At 45.9% G+C, this 24,838-nt stretch overlaps 2 protein-coding genes across 17 annotated transcripts in view; both read left to right on the forward strand.

Moving 5' to 3' along the window:
- Positions 1-22,315, forward strand: part of LOC104556146 (lactosylceramide 4-alpha-galactosyltransferase) — a 38,690-nt gene extending 16,375 nt beyond the window's left edge. For 2 of the 16 annotated variants that reach the window (XM_062008257.1, XM_062008241.1), the window contains exons 2-7: positions 1,296-1,528; positions 1,653-1,764; positions 15,480-15,855; positions 17,367-17,475; positions 17,791-17,854; positions 19,801-22,315. In XM_062008257.1, coding sequence (XP_061864241.1) covers positions 17,806-17,854; positions 19,801-20,936 — 1,185 coding nt within the window. In that variant the 5' untranslated portion in view covers positions 1,296-1,528; positions 1,653-1,764; positions 15,480-15,855; positions 17,367-17,475; positions 17,791-17,805 and the 3' untranslated portion in view covers positions 20,937-22,315. Of the gene's footprint in view, positions 1-1,295; positions 1,529-1,652; positions 1,765-10,147; positions 12,902-13,656; positions 14,071-15,479; positions 15,856-17,366; positions 17,476-17,790; positions 17,855-18,762 lie in introns of those variants that run through there. The other 14 variants (XM_062008215.1, XM_062008277.1, XM_062008268.1 and 11 more) reach the window with 13 other exon arrangements.
- LOC133626834 (lactosylceramide 4-alpha-galactosyltransferase-like) lies at positions 1,758-10,056 on the forward strand. Its single transcript, XM_062008384.1, has 2 exons — positions 1,758-4,626; positions 5,424-10,056. The coding sequence occupies exon 2, from the start codon at positions 5,461-5,463 to the stop codon at positions 6,541-6,543; it is 1,083 nt and encodes a 360-aa protein (XP_061864368.1). The 5' UTR covers positions 1,758-4,626; positions 5,424-5,460; the 3' UTR covers positions 6,544-10,056.
- Positions 22,316-24,838: the final 2,523 nt, after the last annotated feature.

Genomic DNA, 24,838 nt, shown 5'->3' on the forward strand with positions numbered 1-24,838 from the left:
TGTTCCCTTTTGTTCTGTGAGGCATTAGTGACAGGTCTGAGCAATCTGTTAGTTATTGTGTAGAAGAGGATTTTATAGTTGTGTCCAGAAGTGACTGATTAAAATTAGGAGTGTGGAATGAACATGAGACAAGGTGAGCATATGCACAAGTGGAAGGAAGGCTCTGTGGACTATGACTACATGCCATCTTTGGGACTCAAGCGGAGGGAATGGAGGAAAGTAGAGTGTGTGGAACTGATTCCTAATCCAACTAGGTATTGCTCCATCATTCATGACCTGCAACGTATCTGAAACAAGACATTTTAGACTCATTCTAAAGGTCTGGATGTTATGGTATAGAAAACTTCATGAGAAATTGTGTTGTTTTTCCTCTGGATCATGTGCTATAGCCTCCCATAGTAGTTGACAGTGTCTGTGCTCTTGTAGACTTAAAAATGGAAAGCTTGTGCTGCAGCCATTCATTTTCCCACTTGCCTTTTAGAGCCTGATCTAAAGACAGTGGAGTCCAGGGGAGCATTTTGAGAGGCAGTGAAAGGACTGGTGTGCAGAGGAGTTTTATTTGGATTCTTTGAGTCAAGAGCCAGGAGAATCAATTTTCTCTCAAGATGTAAAGTAGTTTCCTGTGCTTTCTTCTTTGCTGGTATGCAGTTGAGGATGATGGGAAGTAGTGAGAAGGCACTAGCTGTTTTGTTGCCCTATCTCCTTTGTCCTTGAGTTCATGAAAAGTAGCTGGTACAGAGGTGTGCAGTACATCAAAGAGAAAAGACAGGGGTGGAGTTTAGAGATGTAGAATTGGACAGTGCAACAGAGGAGGAGCACAGAAAGATTACTAGGGTAATCCTGGACCTAGTCTCCTTACAGGAGATAGAATGATGATTATTTTCTCTGTGTTTGAGAGCTCTCCTATGCTGGGAGCTCTTGTGTTGGGGGAATCTGGGATGCTTTTTTTTTTTCTCTGTTGCTCTTTTCCCTGTTTATTCTCCCTCCTCTCAAAATGGGTAGTCCAGGAAGGCTGTGGTGCAAAGAAGATTAAGAGCTCTTATTGGAGGACAGTGCAGCTACCTGCCTTAGTTGTATATATGTTGGAAGGTGAGATCTGCTAAGGGCTGGTTTCTCCTCAGCAGGAGAAAAGAGGAAAAAACAAAGCTTTTCATGTGCTCTGTTGGGCTATGCCATTTGTGAACACCAGCACTGTGCTCTTTCATGTGTAATTCAGGCTCATCTCTCTCAAATATTTGTGACCATTCCTTGTGTACACATGGCTTATGGCCGCTTGGGTGTCTGGTGTCATGCAGTCGTGCCTAGAACTCAGATGAATCGACATAGTCCAGAAGAGAAAACTACAGGAGGAAGTCACTTCATCTGCACCTTGGCATTACAGCCCAAGCTGAGATCTTGACTTCTGAGTTTGTCTGCAGTGATGGAGCCAAATTGCAGCTACCATGGCTCTGCAGTATGTTGACAGAAGTACAAGAGGTAAAGAAAATACTCTTTAAAAAGTAGCATCTGTGTCCAAGTGGAAAATCAGGTAAGTGCATAAGGTTTGGCAAGTTAAAGATGAAAATACTGTAAGACTATAGAAAATGTTTGAAAAACAATTCCGAAAAGATATTAAAGCCACCAACCTTGGGTTTTTTTTTTCCCAACTGCAGAAGGAACAGGGAACTGGCTAGAGAGGCAGAATATCAGTAGGAGGTAAGAGATTGAAAGGGAGTTCAGAGATCAGTTGAAGCAACCAAAATTAATTTCTGCATCTGGCTTCAGGTAAGAGAAAATTTGAGATGTTTCTCTGTGCTGTTATCCCTCCTTGTGGGAGGAGTCTCTTTGCACATCACCATGTCCATGGAATGCATGTCAGGACAGATGATGGAACCTGATGGATAGTATACATGAACACTGGCTGATGTTGCTGTGAGATGGCTCTTTATTACGCTTGAAAGGTCATAAGAAATCGGGCAAGTGGAAGGAAGCAGAAGTCAGTCATATCTTGCTTATCTTCGAGATGTGCAAGGAACAGGATCAAAGGAAATACAGGCCAATCAGTGTCACTTGAACCCTGGGAAGGTGATAAGGCAAATAGTCCTGAAAGTAAATCACAAGCATTAAGGACAAGAAGATGATTAGGAGAAACTAGTATAACATAGTAGTAACTAGTAGTATGCTCAAAGGATCTGTGCTGGGGCTAGTACCATTTAACATCTTATTAATGACCTTGATGATTATGATGAGATGGAGAGCAACCTCAACAAGATTGCAGTTGATGCAGAACTGGGAGGAGTGCTTGACACAAAAGATGATTGAGCTGCCTCTTAGAGCAACCTCAACAAGCCAGAGAAATGAGCCAAGAAGAATCTCATGAAGTTCAACAGAGAGAGATGTAAACGGTGAAGAATAACTATGCATTTGTGGACAACAAGTTGAACAGGAACCAACAGTGTGCCTTGGAAGCAAAGTTGGCCAACTGCAGAGCATTGCCTGCAAGGTCAAGGAAAGTGAGTGCATAACTGGCTGTCTGATGACGGGATGAGCAGTGGATGTCATATACCTTGACATCAGCAAGGCTTTTGACACTGTCTTCCACAACATCCTCATCAGAAAGCTCAAGCAGTGTGGCTTGGATGAGTGGACAGTGAGGTGGATCGAGAGCTGGCTGAATCACAGAGCCCAGAGGACGGTGATCAATGGCACAGAGTTGAGTTGGAGGCCTGTGGCCAGTGGACTTCACCAGGGATCGATTCTGGGGCCAGTCTTGTTCAACATCTTCATCAACGACCTGGAGGAGGGGACAGAGTATACCCTCAGCAAGTTCACTGATGACACCAAACTGGGAGGACTGGCTGATTCCCCAGAAGGCTGTGCTGCCATTCAGCGGGATCTCAACCAGCTTGAGAGTTGGGCAGAGAGGAACCTCATGAGGTTCAACAAGGACAAGTGCAGAGTCCTGCATCTTGGAAGGAACAACCCCTTGCACCAGTACAGGCTGGGGATCGAACTGCTGAAGAGCAGCTTTGCAGAGAGAGACCTGGGAGTCCTGATTGATAATAAATTAAATATGAGCCAGCCATGTGCCCTCATGGCCAAGAAGGCCAATGGCATTCTGGGATGCATCAAGAAGAGTGGCCAGCAGGTCAAGGGAGGTTCTTCTCCCTCTCTCCTCTGCCCTGGTGAGGCCTCATCTGGAGTCCTGTGTCTAGTTCTGGGCTCAGCTCAAGAAGGACATGGAACTGCTGGAGAGAGTCCAGCACAGGGCCACCAAGATGATCAAGGGTATAGAACGTCTTTCATACGAGGAAAGGCTGCGGGAACTGGGGCTGTTTAGTCTAGAGAAGAGGAGATTGAGGAGTGATCTTATGAACATTTATAAATATCTAAAGGATGGGTGTCAGGAGGTTGTGACATCCCTCTTTTCTATAGTAGATAGTAACAGGACAAGGGGTAATGGGATGAAGGTGGAACATAAAAAGTTCCACTTAAACATAAGAAAAAACTATTTCACCGTGAGAGTGATGGAGCAGTGGAACAGGCTGCCCAGGGGGGTTGTGGAGTCTCCTCTTTGGAGGTCTTCAAGACCTGCCTGGACATGTTCCTATGCGACCTGATCTAGGTGACCCTGCTTCTGCAGGGCGGTTGGACTAGGTGATCTCTAAAGGTCCCTTCCAATCCCTACCATTTTATGATTCTATGAAAGCAATCCTTCCCTGATACTCAGTAGCGACAAGACACCTCTGGACTGCTGAGTCTGGGCTCCACAGTGAAAGCAAGATATGGACATATTGGAGCAAGTGCACAAAGGGCCACTGAGACTTAAGCACGTGCGATATGAAGAAAGGCTGGGAGAGGTCTTGTCATCTTTTGTCTTGGAGAAGAGCAGGCTTGGGGACTGTCTTGTCTAAGTGGATAAATACCTGATTGGAGATAGGTCGACTAAAGAGGACAAGCTCAACTCTTTGCAATCCAGGGACAGGGTGAGACACTGTGTGCAGGAATTGAAATGTGGGGAAATGAGAATGAAAGAAACAGTGGTGAAACACTGAAAGAGAATGTCAAGAGACCTTGTGGAGCCTGTCCTTGGGCAAGGTGAGAGGCCAAGAGGATACGATCCTGAGCAACGTGCTGTCGGTGACTATGTCCTTGGCAGCAGGGACACTGGACAAACGGTCTGCAGAGGTACCAACACCATCCCTTCTGTGATTCTGTGACTAGATAGGTTGTGACCTGAGGCGCTTCATCAATGAAAGGGCTGGGAGTAGCTGCCATTGAACTCATGGACAAGGAGGAACTCAAGCTTAAAGCTTAAAGTGTAGTGAAAAGGGTTTTTCTTTTCATTCTATATTTTTTCCTTATTTTTTTTTCTGATTTGTTCCTAATGAGACGGGTTTTTCACAGCAGACACGTGATTCGCCAGCTGTGTGACGCTTCTTTCAGACACTGTATTGGCTGCCTGTATGGTGTCACATCCTCCCTGATTTGCATATTATCTCCATGTGTCATGATTCCAACCATTTCTGCCCAGTAGAAGGAAGTGCCAGGCCATAGAGTTAGAGATGCCTGTGAGAGAGGCAGTAAGCTCTTGAAATCTCATCCAGCTGAGCAGCGGTTTCTGTGGTGTCTTAAAAACCGGGACAGGTGAGTAGCGTTTGTGGTTTCAGAGGAAGGTAGAGAGCCAGATTTCCGTGCCTGTTACGTGCAAGAATGAACTCTGTCCCCTGGAGCCTGTCTGTGCTTTGTCTTCTACAGCTTACCAGACTAAAAATGATTTACAGGATTCAGCCAGCTGGGGTGTGGAGGGAGGGGGAAATAGGTATGTAACTAGATGAGTGGGGTATTTAGTCCTGCCTGTAATACCCACAGCACATGCTGTCATTTCTGTGCAGGAGAAGACAATGTTCTGGGAATGCAGAGCTGAGGATTTGTGTATTGGCTACCTCTCCTCTGTCCCCAGAGCCCCAGTGTCCTGTGGGGAGCGGTGGCTCTGTGATGTTAGATGCGGAAACCTCCCAGTGCAGGTTCCAAGTAATTTTCTGGCTACAAGGAGGGATTATTATATGACCCATTGGCAGTGATCACCGGTGGCTGACAAATGAGGTGTGCCAACTGGTTTCTCTGCCTTTTTCCCTGTCTGGTTACAGCTTAAAGCTTTTGCTGTTTCCTGAATCTCTGTGTTGTGGAACATGGGGGTTTGGATTTGGAGCTGGAGCAGAAGGAGACAGGAGAAGTGCCACATCCTTCTCCCTGCTTCCTCCTCAGTAGGAAGACAATACAGAGGAGCCAGGAGACTGTTTCAGAAGTGACCAAAGGGCATAATTTAAGCATGCTGCCCTGAGGTAAAGGAAGGAGAGCCCTGCTGTGGCGCAGGACTGTCACAAGGCTTGTGGCCTGGTGCCTTGCCTGTCAGTGTCTTTTCTTTCTTTCCTCCTCTTCAGATCGCAGCAGGCTCCGACAGGAGCAGGACTGGCAGTGATGTCCAACTGCCTGCCCAAACGAACTACACTGGAGCTCAGCCAGAGACTGAAAACTCTGTTTGTCCTCACCATTCTGTTTGTGTCCATTGTCTCTGTCATGTTCTACTGGAGAACAGGGCAGGATACTAAAGGACAGGTCTACAGCTTGCCTAGTCAAAACGGGTCTGCTCAGCTTTTACTTCACCTTCCCCACGCCACTGCCGGTGGGCCTTCCCTTTCCCCAGGGGATGTGTTTTTTGTGGAGACGTCAGAGAGAACTAACCCCAGTTACCTGTTCACGTGCTCTGTGGAGTCAGCAGCCAGGATGCACCCAGGGACAAGGATTGTGGTGCTCATGAAAGGCTTGGCAAATGGGAATGCCTCGTTACCCAAACACTGGGCATTCTCATTACTGAGCAGCTTGCCTAATGTGGAATTCCAGACACTCAACCTGACAGAGCTTTTCTCTAGAACACCTCTGGCTAAGTGGTACTTTCAGACTCAGCAGCGCCCAGGGCCTTATTTCTTAGCTCATCTTTCTGATGCCTGCAGAATTACCATAATGTGGAAATTTGGTGGCATCTATCTGGACACAGACTTTATTGTACTTAAGAACTTAAAGAACCTCACCAACGCACTCGGTATCCAGTCTCAGAATGAACTGAATGGGGCCTTTCTGTCCTTCGAACCCAAACATGAGTTCATGGAGCTTTGCTTACAGGACTTTGCAGATAACTACAAAGGCTGGATATGGGCACATCAGGGCCCACTGCTGCTAACACGTGTCTTCAAGAAGTGGTGCTCCATCAGTGAGATCCAGAACGGTATGAACTGCAAAGGCGTGAGTGCTCTTGCCCCAGAAGCCATGTATCCTGTTCCCTGGCGGAACTGGAAGAAGCTATTTGAAACCATCAGCTCCTTGGAGCTTCAGAAGCTTCTTAAGAACACGTATGCAGTGCACGTGTGGAACAAACTGAGCCACGGCACAAGGCTAGAGATCACATCCCAGGCTTTGCTGGCTCAGCTGTATTCTCAGTTCTGCCCTGCCACATACACAAGGATGAAGAATGATTTCAAAGAGCAGTCGGGGCATGCAATGTGACCCGTGGGCCCTTGGCTGCAGGGAAGTTCCTGAAGCTGAAGGAAACTGGCTGCCTTTTACCTTTTACAGAGTTGGTTTCTAGCCCACAGAGCAGATATTCTGTGTGACAGTTCAGTGATTTTGTAGCAGTTCTGATACCTGTCTCAGATCCTCCACGCTTTCAAAGTACCGCCGGACCTGAGTTTGGACTCTTGTTCTTCAGTAGCCCTGGATGCTGCAGGGAAGAGTGAACTTGTTCATCAGTTGCTCCTCTCTTGCTGCTCTCTCCCTCAGTGAGCAAGGCCTGAAAAGCCTCTGGTGTAGTTCCAGCTGCTGTAGGAACCCTTGGCTTTCCTCTGTAATGGTTCTGAATCTGTAAATAAATGCCAGCCCATACTGTTGAACACGGTTCAGAGGAGCTTAGGACCATGTTCCCTGGGTGGTAAAGATTCTTCTTTCTGGTTCTTCTGAATATGTGTCAATTGTTTGAAGAAAAGGAAAACCTTTTAAATCCCTGTGTGGCTCAGTGTAAAGTTTTTCTTGCTTTCCAAAGGTACAGTATTACAACTGATCTTGTGTAGTGTTCTACAGTGAGAGACTGACTTTTCTGTTCCTCTTTGGAAAAAGAAGTAGCCACGAGCAATTGAGTTACCAGCGTGGGAAATGCTGAAAGTATCGATAACAAAACTCTCCTGTCAAGCCACGGCTTGAAGGCGGAAGTGTCTTTGTCTAAACGGCATGTTTACAGCACCTGAGGAACATATTTAAGATAGCACTGGTAGTAAAACAGGTGGTGGCTGTCAGTGATTATATTGCACGTCCTTGTGGTTTAATTGTCCCTTACTGTTTCATAGGTAAAATAACATGCAACCCCCCAGTAATGCAGCTCAGATGGCATTTACACCAGCCCTTTTCCCGCCTCTAGAATCACACTTTTCATGACTAAATTGTTCAGTAGGTACTCGTACACTACAGGTATGATACCTTGATGGATGTCAGAATTTCTTTCTCTCTGTTCCTGACATAGAACTCTCACTGCACTTGGCAGCTATACCTGGGGGCAGCTCTGCTCCCACAGAGAGCACAGATACTGCCAGCCTAGTAGGACCAACATCAGCACACAGATGCGTCACAGTGCTGAATGTCAGCAGGAACTGGTAGCTTTCCAGATGTAACTTTTTTCTTTTTATTTTAACAACCATTCTTTATTCTCTCTGCAAAAAGCTACTCTGTGAGCTCACTTTGCATTTTGTTGTACCGTTGACAGAATTCTGGAGAGCATAACTGGTGGGAATGGTTCCTGATTAAAAAAAGCCCATCAGCAGCATATGAACATAACACATTTTGGCTTGGGTAACCATTTTAGTCAGGTGCATCTCCCGTGTCCATCCCCTGTAGCAGACATGGAGCCTTCCTCCTGGGTGCTGCTTCCCTCTGTGCCTTTCTTTCCTCTGTTCAGCGGCTCACTGCGCATGCTACTCCTTCACAACAAGCTCTGCAACTGATTGGTGGTGTTAGTAGGTGAGAAGACGAAGCCTCCACCATCTTTATGTTCATTTTTCATCTACAGAAAACAAAGCACAATGGAAGGAAATACCTTGTTTGGGCATTGCACGAATCCAAGTATAACTGCTATGTGAGACGGTTGTTAGATTGCAACGTCTGGCTGTGCAACTGGTGCTACTTCTTTTTCAAGAAGGGAAAAAAGGCATCGCCTCTGCTTCTGGTCAGCAGCCCCACAGGAATATGGAAGGCTTTTTTGAGAAGCAAGAGGAGGCTGGAGGGCCTCAGGCTGGTGCTCTTTGTAGAAAGTGGATAAGAAGCCTAATCTTGATTTTCTATATCCTTTCCTGTGGTACAGCTGTAGTCTTTTGGGTGGCACAACATGAAGCATGAGGGAGATAAGTCATCACAGCCATGGCAGCCACAGCCAAAGAGAAAGCAGGAAAAGGCAAAACCGTCCTACCCATGGGCTGGTGGGCTCCTGCAGCTGGCCTGGCTGAGGCGGAGCCTGTGAGCAGGCCATGGCCAGCCAGGGCTGTCATGGGGAGGAGGAGGGTGAGGAGGAAGGGGATATGCTCCAGAGAGCAGGGAAGGGACTGTCAGCAGGGTTCAGCTGAGGTGCTAGAAGGGAGAGTGCTGTGGTTGAAGCCCAGCCAGTAGCCAAGTGCCCCGCAGCTGCTCACCTACACCTCCCTCTCTAGGTGGGAATGGGGAGGAGAAGTGGAAGGAAGTGGTGAACCCTGGTGTGCTGAGAGAAGGAGGACAGTGTAATAGGAGAACGCAAAGAGAGAAGACACAGCGTAACAGCAGCAAAGGACTGGCCAAGGCAACGGTGCGCGGTACCATGTCTCACGCCCAGTGCCTGATCCTCAGTCCTGACAGAACAGCCACAGCTGAACAGCTGCCAGTCCCCACAGCAGCACCTATGGAGCGTGACATCAGTGTGGTGTCCATAGTCTGGCCATAGCCACGGCCCTGGCAGTGGCCGGTGAAAATTAACCCCTGGGACAGAGTGTCAGGGCCTGCTGCCTCTCCTCAGCGGTTGCTACCGGTGGGAGGGGCATTGAGGTGGCACCTGTGTGGCAGCAGAGATCTGTGGAAGGTGGCTGCCACCTTCTCCCATTGAGGACTTTGCCAGTCTCTCCTCAAGCTTCTTCTGCTCAGCTTCCTAGACCAGGTAAAGTGGATCGAGCCTGGCTGTCCCTCCTCCTGCCTCCCAAGCCACAGCGGCCCTGGACCAGGGCCTTGTGCAGGGGCAGTGCTGGACTGGGGCAGCATCTGAGGGTTGGTGACGGAACCTTCCAGAAGGCTCTATGCAGCAGGGGCTGGGCCCCCCTTCTGGGCACTGTTGGGACAACCGTGTGCATTTTGTTGGGCTGTGCCTTGTTCCCTGTGTTTCTGGGCCGGGGCCAAAAAAAACCCCTCTCTGGGAGATCTCTTGCTCACGTGGGCTAGTTTCCCTCCCTCCTCCCACCTGCCCAGTCCTTTGCTGTGGTGCTTAGAGAGCACAGCTAGAGCTGTATTGACAAGAGCAATCTCACTCTGTTACATGAATGTGACCAAATCCTGCCCCTTCCACTTACAGGATGGTGCTGCTGAGATTTAGGCAGCTTCTTGGGTGTGTGATTAGAGGTTATTTCCTTGGTTGGTTTTTTGCTGGCTGGGGATAGTCCCTGTGCTATGAGCAGCCCTTGGCCAGACAACTCTGATCTCTTGGGAATCTCTGACCCCTATCTGCATTATAGGGAAATACTATTTATCTTAAAGTCTGTCTCAAGTCCTGTGGTTCAGCTGTGAGAAATTCTGATTGATTTATGGCTTTACTTTTGATTTTTAATTTTTTCTCTCTTGTTTTTTTCACATTTATTTTTTTTCTTCTGTCCTTTTTTTTTTTTAAAGAGTATTACTTTGAGGCAAAAATCTGTGTACCTGTACCAATGTCAATTGTTGAGTGAAATGTAGCCTATTTGCCTTATATTATCCTTGTGTACATGAAGTCTTTTCAGTGAAAGCAGCTAGTGCACACCAGAATATGTTTTAGATTATTTTAGCCATGAGAGATTGTTTCCTGCAGACCTTTTCCCCATTCCTTTCCAAACTGCTACTTGATGGGCATGTCAATTTTCACCTTCCAGTACTACAGAGTATGATGTAAGCTGCAAGCGGGCCTGGACCTTTTGGCCAGAGGACTCTATGCAGCAGTCCCTTTATGAACAAGTTGCTCAGTTGAGTCATCCATTGGCATGTTGCTTTATGGTCATTTCATTGTGGGATCATTTGCTGGAGCGAAGTGTGTTCCCTGCTTCATCTTTCACTCTCTGATGTGATCCTGCCATCCCTTCCTTACTATGTGATTCCTGAGTTACAGAACCAGAGAATGGTAGGGGTGTGAAGGGACCTTTAGAGATCATGTAGTCTAGCCCCGTGTTGTGTCTTGCTCACCAAGACACAAGTCAGTGCACTACTGTTTCTGATGCTGGGAATTGCTTTTTCCAGCCATATGGTGCAGAAAGAACCTGCTATTACCAGGGCTCAGGCTGAGATTAAAAACTAGAATGGGCAACTCTGAAGTTAAGGACAAGGGCACTGGCTCAGCCTGCATAAACTACACAGCCTCTTTCTACCTGGGAAGTGAGGAGCACAGCACCTAATGGTTAACATGGAGTTCTGGGTTAACTCTTGTGCCATTTCAGGGCTTGGACCACTATGACTTCAGCTGGACCATCACCCAAACGCAAGCTCGAAATGGTTCCTAGGAAATTTTAAAGCCCAGGTGAAAATTATTGCTCACAACCAAAGAGATTAGACTTAAACTACCAATCTATCATTTTGGTCCATTTTTAGCCACCCCAATCAGTCCCAGAAATCCAGAAGGGTAAGAAAATAGCAAGGGGCTCCAGGGTGAGTCTGAAATTGAGCTCTGACTTGCTGTCTTAGCCTTGTGAGGCAGCTCATAACAGCCCAATCTCCAGCTGGTGCCAGGGTATTCCTTTTTCCTTGAATTCCTGCTGCATGCTTGTGAGCAGAGCTTTGTCTGTGCTGCTGTCACTAACAAGCACATTTGCTCTGCCTGCTCCTGGCATAGTATGGCATGCCTTGCCTTGCTACTAAACATTAAGCTAAAGGTGCAAACAGCCTTATCATAAAAGGACACAGATCTCTGATGGTATGTTAGCCTTGTAACTACTACTAAGTGCCTTTGCATGTCAGCCCATCAATCCCTGCTGTATCTGTACATATTCAAAATGGAAGTTTTTCAGAAGCAGACAAACAATACAATACACCAAGTCTAGCATTGGATTTCCTAGAATCATAGATTTTTTTCAGCTGGAAGAGACCTTTAAGGTCATTGAGTCCAGCCTTTGTCCCAGCCCTATCAACCACTAGACCATTTCCCTAAGTGTGACATCCAGCCATCTCTTAAACACCTCCAGGGACGGTGACTCCAGCACCTCCCTAGGCAGCCTGTTCCAATGCCCGACAACCCTTTCAGGAAAGAAATTCCTCCTCATATCCAGCCTGAACCTCTACTGGCACAACTTGAGGCCATTTCCTCTTGTTCTATTGCTTGGTACTAGGGAGAACAGACTGACCCCTGCCTTGCTACGGGTTCCTTTCAGGGAGCTGTAGAGAGCGATAAGGTCTCCCCTGCACCCTCTTTTCTCCAGGCTAAACAGCCCCAGGTCCCTCAGCTATTCCTCACAGGAGACGTGCTACAAATCCTTTCCTAGCTTGACTGCCCACCTCTACAGCCTCTCCAGCACCTCAATGTCTTTCTTATAGAGAGGGGTCCAAAACTGGACACAGTATTCAAGATGCAGCCTCACCAAAGTCAAGTACAGGGAATGATCACCTCCCTCCTCCTGCTGACAACACTGTTCCTGATACAGGCCAGGATGCCAGAGCAGGACCTCCTACAGTAGGTCACACAGGAACTCATCCAGGTGGGATTGAACGTCTCCAGAGAAGGAGACTCAGCAACCCATATGGGCAGCCTGTTCCAGGGATTAAACACAGAAGATGCAGTTCTTATGGCTTGGTCTAATATATCCATTACAATTACAGTACTTGCCCCACCTCAATTGTTTGCGCATGCCTGGTCTGCCATTCTCCTTAGAGTCGGAAGGAGGCGCTCCAGAGCTGTTGCTAAAATGCTAAATGCTAATTCCTAAATGCAAAGGCAATCGCTATCTGGCACCGGTCTTTTCTGTGTCTAACGTGCTGATTAGTCACCCACTGAATGTGGATGTTGTCAAACCTCACATCTTCTACATTTGCTGGTATTTTAAATCTGGAGAAAATAGAGATCTTCAGCTGTTTTCTGGTGGGTCCCCAAAATACTCCAGTCAGGCTACTTGTGATCGGTGGTATTGCTCAAGACCCCTAGCAGCTACCTGGGTATGCAGCATCACCTTGCCAGATTTTTTTTCTCTCTTTTTTGTTTCTGAATTTCTAGTAAATTTGCACACTGTCTGCAGTGTTTCTCTGTTTATATGTCCACATGCTTACTTGAAAGGACATCACTAAACTCAAGAGTACTCCTAAAGACAACTGGGACTGGTGCAATCCCTTCCTCCAAGACTGATCAGATATGTTGCTGTGTTCCAGCTTGATGTACCGTAAAAGTAGCTTTTCAATAGTTTAATGGTACAAGCTGGTTGAAGTTGCACTACAAAGAAAGAAGGGAAGATATATCACAGTGTACTTTGCTTTACCTTGTGAAGCTAGATTTTGGATAGTGTGATATATGTCATGTTCATTACATATTCTGTCTCATCTCATCTGTACCAGATTCTCCAGCCCAGCCCCAGTCTTGATGTCTCTATCACTGGATCCCATGCTAAGAGGTGCAGCTCTCTCCCTTGCTTCCCCAGTGGTGCGTTCCTTAAACTCAGAAAGCTATTTTTGATGCACAGAACTGCAAAAATTATAGTTGAATTGGTCATGAGAGGACACAGCCATTGTTTTAAAATGTTGGCCATGAAATGAACCATCAAAGCAACTTGCTCAGTTTAAGATACAACACTATGGAAGGCTGACCACCCTGAGGAAGAGCCAAATGGGGGAGGAACCTCCTGCATCTGTCCAGGGAAACTTGTGTATTTGAGTAAGCCCCTGCACTGCCTCTACACCAATGCACGCAGCCTGGGGAATAAGCAGGAGGAACTGGAGATGTGGGTGCGGATGTGGGGCTACAACCTCATTGCGGTCACAGAGACGTGGTGGGACAGCTGCCATGACTGGAGCACAGACATGGAGGGTTATGTATTGTTCAGGAAAGACAGACTGACAAGGTGTGGAGGTAGAGTTGTTCTCCATGTGAGGGAGCAATTAATGTGTACTGAATTATGCCTGGGTGGGGATGAGGAGTGGGTAGAGTGCTTATGGGTAAAAATTAATGGGCAAGGCAAGGCAGGTGATACTGTTGTAGGAGTTTGCTACAGGCCACCTGATCAGGAGGAGGAAATGGATGAGGCCTTCTACGTACAGCTGAGAGCTGCCTCATGATCACAGTCTCTGGTCCTCATGGGGGACTTCAATCACCCTGATATTTGCTGGGATAGCCACACAGCCAAGCACACGCAGTCCAGGAGGTTCCTACAGATTGTTGACGACAACTTCCTATCGCAGATGATCGAGGAACCAATGAGGAGAGGTGTGCTACTGGACCTGGTACTGACGAATAAGAAGGGCCTGGTTGGGGATGTGAAGGTTGGAGGCAACCTCGACTGCACCGACCATGAGATGGTAGAGTTCAAGATCCTGTGTAGAAGAGGCAGGACATGAAGCAGGACTGTGACCAGGGATTTCCGGCGAGCCGACTTCGGCCTCTTAAAAGATCTACCTGGACAAATCTCATGGGATATGATTCTAGAAGACAGAAGTGCCCATGAGAGCTGGTCAATCTTCAAGTACCACTTCCTCCAAGCCCAGGATCAGTGTGTCCCAATGTGCAAAAAAGGAGGAAAAGGATGGTAGGAGGTCTCCATGGATGAGCAAGGATCTGCTGGGATAACTCAGGCAGAAAGCAGCCATCTATGAGAGGTAGAAACAGGGGCTGGCTTCTTGGGAAGAGTATAGGAACATTGCTAGGGCATGCAGGGGTGCAACTAGGAAGGCTAGAGCACTTCTAGAATTAAATTTAGACAGGGATGTTAAAGACAGTAATAAGGCATTTTTCAAGTACATCAGCAGCAGAAGGATGACGAGGGGCAATGTGGGCCCTCTGCTAAACACTGAGGGTGCTCTGGTGTCTGAGGATGCAGAGAAGGCCGAAGTACTGAATGCCTTCTTTGCTTCAGTCTTTACAGCCAAGGCCAGCCTTCAGGAAGCCCAGTCCAGTAAGGATAACAGGATGGCCAGGACAGCAGAGGACTTGCCCTGGGTGGAAGAGGTTAAAGACTTGTTGGCCAAACTTAAGGCTCATAAGTCAATGGGTCCTGATGGGATGCATCCTAGAGTGCTGAGGGAGCTGGTTGATGTGATTGCCAAGCCTCTCTCCATCATTTTTGAACAATCATGGAGGACAGGGGAGGTGCCTGAGGACTGGAGAAAGGCCAGTGTCACTACAATCTTCAAAAAGGGCAGGAAGGACAACCTAGGAAACTACAGGCTGGTCAGCCTCAACTCCATCCCTGGAAAAGTGATGGAACAACTCATCCTGAATGTTGTCACTGAACATATGAAGGGAAAGATGGTTATCAGGTGGAATCAACATGGCTTCACCAAGGGGAAAACCTGTTTGACCAACCTGATAGCCTTCTATGAGTGCATAACCGGCTGGCTAGATGACGGGAGAGAAGCGGATGTCATTTAACTTGACTTCAGCGAGGCTTTTGACACTGTCTCCCATAATATCTTCATTAGAATACTCAAGCAGTGTGGGTTGGATTACAAGGGGTAATGGGATGAAGCCCAACATGTTCCAACACAAAAAAGTTCCACTTAAACATAAGAAAAAACTATTTCACTGTGCAGGTGAGGGAGCAGTGGAACAGGCTGCCCAGAGGGGTTGTGGAGTCTCCTTCCTTGGAGGTCTTCAAGACATGCCTCTTTGCTCGACTCAGGGTGCTCCAGTCCCTTTAGGGACAGCAAGAGTAGATGTGAGCATGTGCGCTGATCCAGCAGCATCAGATTGGTTAATTCCTTGTATGGTGGAGTTCCAAGATGATTCATGACAGCAGCCTGTTTTGTTTGCACTATGTTTGATCCTTTTAGTGGTTGGAACAAGAGAAACTTGCTATCATTTAAACATCAGCCTTTACCTCATGCAGTAAGGCATCTCTCTATATTTTACATTTTAGGTTTAGACTGGGGTTTGATTTGTTTGTTTCTCCTTGTGTATTTCCAGCACTGAATCAGCTAGCTATGCTTTTAACTGTAATGAGTAAGGAGAAGAAGATAACAGGCAGTATTTTGCAAATCATGTTGTGTCAGAAAATATGCATTTGCAGGTTCCTTGGTCCATTGAAGAAATTTTTGTGAGATCTGCAAATGTAGCCAGTACTTGTCACACTCTCTGAGGGTCTCAGCACCTGCCTATTTCTGCGTTCCTGTAAGAAGCATTGTCTTCCTCTCACTGGAGTAGTGTTCTCATTGTGGAAGAAGAGTGGCAGACATATCATATCATATCAGCAGAAGGATCAATGCCTGAGTCCAGGACAAGGACCAATGTCCCCAGTGACATCTTCCTCTTATCACTGGGGATCTACACAATGGATGATGCAGGGTCATTCATCGCACCCTAATGCAGGCTACATGAGCAGATAATTGACTGCAGGCATTGGTGCCTATATGGGAATACAGGTTCCTGTACCAAGGACTTTAGAGGTAGGTGAGAGAGAGCGCTGACTGTGAATTCTAGCAAACTTGAGCAGAGCCAAAGCAGTGGTAAAGATTAATCTTGACAGAAAGGGACCTGATGGACTTGTGGACAAGAAGTTGAGCAAGAATCAGCAATGTGCCAGCAGCCTGCTGGGCTGCATTATGTAGAGCATTGCCTGCAAGGTCAAGGAAAGCAATCCTTCCCTGCTACTCAGCAGTGGCAAGATATCTCTGGAGTGCTGGGTCTGGGCTCTGCAGTAGAAGCAAGTTATGGATATAGTGGAGTAAAAGCACAAAGGGCCACTGAGATGAGAAAGGGACTGGAGCACGTGCCATATGAAGAGAGGCTGGAGAGATCTTGTCATTTGTCTTGGAGAAGGGAAGGCTTGGGGGCTATCTTGTCTAAGTGGATAAATAGCTGATTGGAGATGGGTCGGGTAAAGAGGACAAGCTCAACTCTCTTTGCAATCCAGGGACAGGGTGAGACACTGCGTGCAGGAATTGAAATGTGGGGAAATGAGAATGAAAGAAATGATGGTAAAACACTGGAAGAGGTTGTCTAGAGAGCTTGTGGAGCCTCTGTCCTTGGGCAAGGTGAGAAGCCAAGAAAGAGGACACGATCCCGAGCCATGTGCTGTCAGTGATTCTGCCCTGGGCAGGGCGCTGGACAAATGATCTGCAGAGGTGCTTTCCAACCCCAACCCTTCTGTGATTCTGTGACTAGATGGGTTGTGATGACCTGGGGTCTGGGGATCTCCATCGGTGGGAATGGCTGGGAATAGCTTAATGTGCTTTCCACAGAGCTTCCCCAGCATTGGCATCTTTAGGAGTCCATCTGTGGTTCTGCAGTGCTTAAAGGATTTGAGGAGGGGAGAGGGGTCTGGGAAGGTACAGAACAACAGGCCTTATGTTAGACACAGGAACTGCACTAAACCCTAAACTATCGTGGTTGCACGGATAAAGGTGGTATTTTATGAATGTTTGAACATGTCTTCTGTAAGGGAAGGTCAGCTGCCATTGAGCTCAGGGACATGAATGAACGCTGTCATGAAATGAAGGACATCTGAATTTATCAAGATCCTTCAACGAAATCTCTGGCATAAGAGGCAGTATTCTCAAATGGATGAGTAAATTAATTATTTGAAAGAGGGTATGTTCAAAGGAGTATTGAGAGCCCAGGTCCTGAGTTGGGAGGAGGCAGCTCTATGAAACTCTCAGCTGAGTTCTCATGGCAGTCACCCAAGCAGCATGAGCAGTGGGAGTTCTTAGCAAAGGAGTAGAAAACAGCAAAATAGTTTGCTGCCACAGTATAAACCTGAACGTGTGGCAACAATGGTAGTTCAACTTCCTTTTTTTTTTTCCGTTCTGATTTTTCCTAATTCATTGGGTTCTTTGCAGCACAGCTGCATGACCCTTGTATCAGCCACTGTATTAGCTGAACATATGATGTCACATCCTCCTTGATCTGCATGTTTTCTCCATGTGTACAGACTCCATCTTTCATGATTACTTTTCAGAAAAAGGAAGTGCCAGACCATAGTTACAGGCGCTCTCAGAGGCAGTAACCTCTCGAAAACCTTGTCCAGCTGAGCGGTGACTTCTGTGGTGTCTTGAAAACAGGGACAGGTGAGTAGCATTTGCAGTTTCTGTGCAAACGCACTGGCAATTTCAGAGGAAGGTAGAGACAGATTTCCAGTGTTTGTTTTGTGAAATAAGTGGATTGGCTAATGCGGCGTCTAAAATGTCCTCTTACCCGCTACAAAAGCAGAAATGTATTTCTAAATTTATAGAAGTGCAATTGTTGTAGAAGTTGCTCCTCTTACTAAAAATATGCATCTAGCCTTGAAGCTTGCTCACCGTTAGATTAAAGAGGTGATTTCCTGCCTTCTCTACAGCAAAAGCTCGGTCACTTCAAGCCTGTCCGTTCTTTCTCTTCTACAGTTTACCAGGCTAAAAATGATTTACAGGATTCAGCCAGCTGGTGTATGGAGGGAGGGGGAAACAGGTATGTAAGTAGATGAGTGGGGTATTTTGTCCTTCCTGTAATACCCACAGCACATGCTGTCATTTCCGTGCAGGAGAAGACAATGTTCTGGGAATGCAGAGCTCAGGATTTGTGAGCTCTGCATCACAAATATCAGCTGCCTCTCCTCTGTCCCCAAAGCCCCAGTGTCCTGTGGGGAGCGGTGGCTCTGTGCTGTTAGATGTGGAAACCTCCCAGTGCAGGTTCCAAGTCATTTTATGGCTACAAGGAGGGATTATTATATGACCTATTGTCAGTAACCAGTGGTGACTGACAAATGGGGGTGTGCCATCTGGGTTCTTTGTCCTGTTTCCTGCCTGTTTGGTTACAGCTTAACGCTTTTGCTGTTTCCTGAATCTCTGTGTTGTGGAATACGGTGGTTTGCATTTGAAGCTGGAGCAGAGGGAGGCAGGAGAGATCATAGCATTATAGAATCATTTAGGTTGGAAAAGACCCTTAAGATCACTGGGTTCAACTGTTAACCCAAACTGCCAAGCCCACTACTCAATCATGTTACTCAGCACCTTGTCTACATGCCTTTCAAATGTCTCCAGAGATGTTGACTCCACTAGCTTCCTGGGCATTCCAATGCCCGATAACCCTTTTAGTCAATATATTTTTCCTAAAATCCAATCTAAACGTTCCCTGTTGCAACTTGAGGCTGTTTCCTAACTGCCACAATTCTCCTTACTGCTTCTTCATATGCTTTTGCTTATTGACCTTTGTGGTCACAGTAGTGGACCAAAGAGGTGCTGGTTCTGCTGTCCCTCACTTTAGGAAAGGCAAAGGCAGAAATGGTGATGCTAATGCTGATAACATAGTTAGAATTGCTTCACTTCTTGTTGCTGCCTTGTTAATTATATATTCCTCTCCATCTCTTCCTTTTGCAGGATGAAGAAAAGAAGTAAGGTTGGGGTGGAGGGGAGATGGCCTATCCATCACTAAGGTGATACCACTAGGAGATTACAGTCACCATGGCCTCTGTATCCTGGGTTGGTGACAGTTGAGTGAGGCAGCATCATCTACCAGAGGTGGTAGAAGTGAGAACTTAGCAAGGGAGCAGGGTTGAGAAGCAGCCTTGAGACTCTTTTTACCTAGGGAATTCTTGTCCTTATCATCTGTATCTGTCTCCAAAGCTGTTTGTATCAATTCACCTTTCACATCCCTCCATTCTGCTATGATACAATGCCATGAAAAATGAGCTAGGCTCTCTGTAGGGGCAGGTGTTTGATTTTGAAAGGCAGCAACTGCCCGTTCAGCAGTCCATGAGACTGAGGCCTTCTTGATTGGAACTGATAATAGCATTGGGGTTTTAATATTGTGTTTGGTTTTGGGGAAGGACACGTTGTACATCAGAAGAAAAACCTCTCATTATGAGAAAAAGCTATCATCAAGGCAGCAATTTCACACAATGTCTGTTGACAGTGCTCCAGGAACATTCATAAAGGCAATTACTATTTCCTTGTCCCAGGGATTTTTGCATATATAGCTCATCTCCAGAATGACCTGAAATTCTGGAAGATGACATATAAGGTCTCTAATGCTGTTCCCAAAGTTTGTTGTGCACTACCATAAAGGTAAGTCATTTGTGTGTGAAATGCTGTATATCCTTCCAAATACCAAGTACAACTTAGATGGACAGTACACATGCAGAGATATATCAGTCTTGGTTTGTGATATACTGAAAGGAGAGACTCATCCTTATTTTGTGTTTGAAAGAGAGGGATCCAAAGATGAAGTGGGATCTAAGGTCCCTGTGACAATACGGAGAAGCCAGGAGACTGTTTCAGAAGTGACCAAAAGGCACAATTTAAGCATGCTGCCCTGAGGTAAAGGAAGGAGAGCTCCGCTCTGCTGTAGAACTGTCACAAGACTTGTGGCCTGGTGCCTTGCCTGTCAGTGTCTTTTCCTTCTTTCTTTCTCTTCAGATCACAACAGTTGTCTTGAGAGAGCGTGCTCTGATGAAGCAAGATTGACAAGGATGTCCAACTGCCTGCCAAAACTGACCACAGCAGTGATGAGCCACAAGATCAGAGTTCTGTTTATCCTCACCATTTCATTTGTGTCCATTATCTCTGTCCTGTTCTACTGGAAAACTGGGCAAGACATTGAGGGCCAGCTCTACAGCTTGCCTAGACAAAACAGGTGTGCTCAGCTTTTGCCACACCTCGCCCATGCCACTGCTGGTGGGACTCCCCCTTCCTCAGGGGATGTGTTTTTTGTGGAGACATCAGAGAGAACTAACCCCAGTTACTTGTTCATGTGCTCTGTGGAGTCAGCAGCCAGGATGCACCCAGAGACAAGGATTGTGGTGCTCATGAAAGGCTTGGCAAATGGGAATGCCTCGTTACCCAACCACTGGGCATTCTTTTTGCTGAACTGCTTCCCTAATGTAGAATTCCAGACACTCAACCTGACAGAGCTTTTCTCTGGAACACCTCTGGCAAAGTGGTTCTTGCAGGCTCAGCAGCGCTGGGAGCCTTATTTCTTACCTGTCCTCTCTGATGCCTGCAGAATTGCCATAATGTGGAAATTTGGTGGCATCTATCTGGACACAGACTTTATTGTACTTAAGAACTTAAAGAACCTCACCAATGCACTCGGTATGCAATCTCAGAATGTACTGAACGGGGCCTTTCTGTCCTTTGAACCCAAACATGAGTTCATGGAGCTTTGCTTACAGGACTTTGTGGATAATTACAATGGCTGGATCTGGGCACATCAGGGCCCACAGCTGCTAACACGTGTCTTCAAGAAGTGGTGCTCCATCAGTGAGATCCAGAACGGTATGAACTGCAAAGGCGTGAGTGCTCTTGCCCCAGAAGCCATGTATCCTGTTCCCTGGGAGGACTGGAAGAAGCTATTTGAAGCCATCAGCTCCTTGGAGCTTCAGAAGCTTCTTAAGAACACATATGCGGTGCACGTGTGGAACAAACTGAGCCACGGCACAAGGCTAGAGATCACATCCCAGGCTTTGCTGGCTCAGCTGTATTCTCAGTTCTGCCCTGCCACATACACAAGGATGAAGAATGACTACAAAGAGAAGTCAGGGCATACAATGTGACCCATGTGACAGCTCAGTGATTTTGCAGCATTTCTGATACCTGTCTCAGATCCTCCACGCTTTCAAAGTACCGCCAGACCTGAGTTTGGACTCTTGTTCTTCAGTAACCCTGGATGCTGCAGGGAAGAGTGAACTTGTTCATCAGTTGCTCCTCTCTTGCTGCTCTCTCCCTCAGTGAGCAAGGCCTGAAAAGCCTCTGGTGTAGTTCCAGCTGCTGTAGGAACCCTTGGCTTTCTCTCTGTAATGATTCTAAATGTGTAAATAAATGCAAGCCCATGGTGTTGAACACTGTTCAGAGGAGCTTAGGACCATGTTCTCTGGGCGATAAAGATTCTTCTTTCTGATTCTTCTGAATATGTGTCAATTGTTTGAAGAAAAGGAAAACTTTTTAAATCCCTGTGTGGCTCAGTGTAAAGTTTTTCTTGCTTTCCAAAGGTACTGTACTACAACTGATCTTGTCTAGAATTTTCCATTCAACAGTGACAGACTGACTTTTTTTGTCCTTTTCTGAAAAAGAAATAATGAAATGCAGTCACATTACCAGTATGAGAAAAGATCTTTGTTTTGCTGAAGAAATACTTGTGGGATATGTATATGTAGCCAATACTTCTCACAGTCTCCAAGGGTTTCAGCATCTGCTTCCTCTCACTGGGTTATTGTTCACATTGTGGAAGAAGAGGGGTAGGCATGTCCTATCAGCAGCAGGATCAGTGGCCAAGTCCAGGGCTAGGACTTGGCCACTAGGACCAATGTCCCCAGTGACATCTTCCTGTTGTTTCCAATGGTTTCTGCAGTGTCATTCATTTTACTCTAATGCAGGTTACACAAACTGCAGGCATCAGTGCATGTATGGGAACACAGGACTTTTAGAGGTATGTGAGAAAGCTGACTGTGACTTCCAGCAAACTTGGGCAGAGCCAATGCAGTGGCAGATCTGCTGTTGATCTGATATGAATCTGTTGATCTGATGTGAATCTTGATTTGATCTGATTCTCATATGTGAATGTGTTTCCTGCGTGTCTGGGGCATTGTAATTGTAAAAATGCACTTGAATTTATCTTCTTATGAAATGCAAAAAGGAAGTTCTGCTTGTACCAAACCAAAGTCCTTTGTCTGGAAGTCAAATTGTAAACAATGTTTGGTTATTGCTCTTTCAACTATGCAGTAGGTAACAAAAAAGAAGACCATTTTTATCAACTTTAATTTGACCTTTTCCTAAATTCCATTATCTGCTGAAAGGTACAGTGCTGTCATGCATGAAGGAAAGCAGATTTTAAGTTTGATTCAATTTCAGTTTGACTTAATATGAATAACAGTATGTTTATCATTCACTGAGCCATGGCACCCTGTTGATTAAATGTTCCATTGCAGATCAAAAATGAGTCATCAATTTTTATTTTAAATGAGTTGCATAAAACATCAACCTTCTCTGCTGTTCTGTCCTGTGTCCCCCTCCTTCTCGAAAAAAAAAGATGTTTGTTGGCTGATCACTCTAAATTCTAGTCTTCACTACTGGTACTGAGTAGTACTGGATATGCTGTTCCAATGTGGTGTCCGTGGTGGTAAGCAACCATCTGTAGCTCATATTCCTCTGTCTTCACTGTTTCACGTGTGACTCTTCAGATAGCAGGAAAATGACAGTATAAATGGCAAATTCAAACTCTGGGCTGACACCAATAAGTTGCTTCCAATTGGCTTGACCAAGCCCTTCCAGCTGAACTGTATGCTCAAAACTTGGTCATCTTTGTCAGGCTGAAAGCATAAATAAAACAACAGAATAATCTTCAACACAGCTGTGACCAGACAGAATTTCTGACTCCAGATATCTGAGAGCCTTGCAAGATTCAGTCATCATTGCTGTGCCAGTGTACTATAGCTGGAGCACAGCCTTTCCCCTCTCCTCTGGAGCATACATGATCATTTATCTCAGTTAAGTTTCAGCAGTGTTGCAACACCATCACTATTTTTTAAAACAGCTTTTTTCAAAAAAAAACAAACCAGAAGCTGGACTGGAGGGCATGCTAGCTAGTATTTCTTCTGCTTACATACACTAGTTGTGCAAACCTAAGATCTGTTTACCACGCCTTGTTTCTCCAACAAAAACATGTTAAAAGCCACAGGAATAGGGTCTGTAATAAACCAAAGAATAATATATAGATCTTTTATGTGTTTTGAATACTCCAAACTAGCAGAGGTAAAAGGCAAGAAGATCCACAAGCTTGGTTAGGTCAATGTGTGAGCAGGTTTTTTGTCTGGATTTGTCAGGGTTTTTTTTCTTACCTTGCACAAAACCTGCAATGAAATCTAGCCACAAAATCTAAATTTGTATTTGATGATGTAGGTTGATAGTAAATGCCACAGATGCATCAATGCTGCTTATGCAGATTTTAGCAATGCTTCCGACACTGTCTCCCACAACACTCATAGACAAGCTGATGATGTACTGACTAGAAAGGTGGATGATGTAGTAGGCTGAAAAATAGATGAATGTCTGCAGTTGAAGGCCTGTGATTAGGGACACAAAGTGCATCTGGAGACAATTCATCAGTGGTGTACCCCAAGGATCAGTACTGTTAGCATCTGATCAGTAAGTCTTTAAACATCACCTGTGTGGGATAATGAACACCTGATTTAGGCCATATGACGCCATCTTACGGTTCTGTGGGAAACACATGGCACTCAGGCTTATGTGTATCTAGGAACGATACAGAGATTATCATATTATCTGTTAAACATACCTGTCTCCTTCTTTCCTGGCATAGAGCTGGAACCAGATGTCATAGAGCTGATATTTGAAATCAGCAAGGTCTGGCTTTGCTAGGGTTTTTTTAAGCAGATATTCATGAGCTAGCTGAAAGATAAAAAACCAAGAAACATATGCAGTTTTCTTTATAGTTCAGTGTTTTCAGAAACTAATAGATCTGTGTTACTTTCATGACTTCTGTCGCTAAGATAGCATCAAGAAAACAATTGTTTACAGCTATCTCTTCTGGAGTCACTATTTCTGCTACAGCAGTTGATGTCTCATAGTTGTCCAATAAGGAAATAAACGCTATAGAAAAAGAGAAACATACATCATGCTCATCCTGATGAACAGACTGTATGCCTAATCATAGCTGTGATCCAGACATTGGAGAATGCCATCATAAAAAGATGCTGTATAATATACCTTAACAGCCTTTAGAGAAAGACATAACTTTACATGTCAAATTTCATTCACTGTAAGGTGTAGGTCTAGAGGTGACCTAAGGCCAGACCACCTTTTTACAATAAACAACTTGTTACTGAGCTTCATTACTGTCATGGTTTGATATGATAGCCTTTTCTGGTAAAGGGGAAGGGGCTGTAAAGATGGCTCCTGTAAGAAGTTGCTCGCAACTCTCCTCAGCTCAGAGCCAGACCCACTTCTGGGGCTGAGCCAATTAGACACGTCCATGATCACTTTTTAAGAAGCCAGAAGGGGAAGTTTCTTCCTCCATCTTCTTTCCTTCTTCTGCCCCTTCTTTTCCTTCTGGATGGTGGTGGTGCAAGGAGTAGGAACAGTGAGAGAAACAACCATGCAGACTCCAAGGTCAGTGATGAAAGAGAGGAGAAGGTGTGCTGGAGCAGAGACTCCCCTGCATTCTATGGAGAGAACTGGTGAAGCTGAGATTTGTTTTCGTTTCTTTAAAGACCCCGCATCTGCGGTAGAGACTCATTTTGCTAAAGCTGGCCCCAGACCAGGGGCAGCAATTCACTTCATTAAAGGCCCCGATCCAGGGACAGTGACTATGGCTGGAGGAGGCAGTGTCCCCTGGAAGGGACCCAATATCCACAGCTGTAACTGTGGGGAGGAACAGGACAAAGCAGCTCATTAAATTTATGCCCAGAAGAGGCCTTGTCCCGAGAGAGAGGCCTTGTCC

The sequence above is a fragment of the Colius striatus genome, chromosome 1, assembly GCF_028858725.1.
Source record: "Colius striatus isolate bColStr4 chromosome 1, bColStr4.1.hap1, whole genome shotgun sequence".
In the NCBI taxonomy this organism is placed as follows: Eukaryota; Metazoa; Chordata; class Aves; order Coliiformes; family Coliidae; genus Colius; species Colius striatus.

Coding starts and splice junctions, on each gene's coding strand:
- LOC133626834 (XM_062008384.1), top strand. CDS start 5,461: ATGTCCAACTGCCTGCCCAAACGAACTACACTGGAGCTCAGCCAGAGA.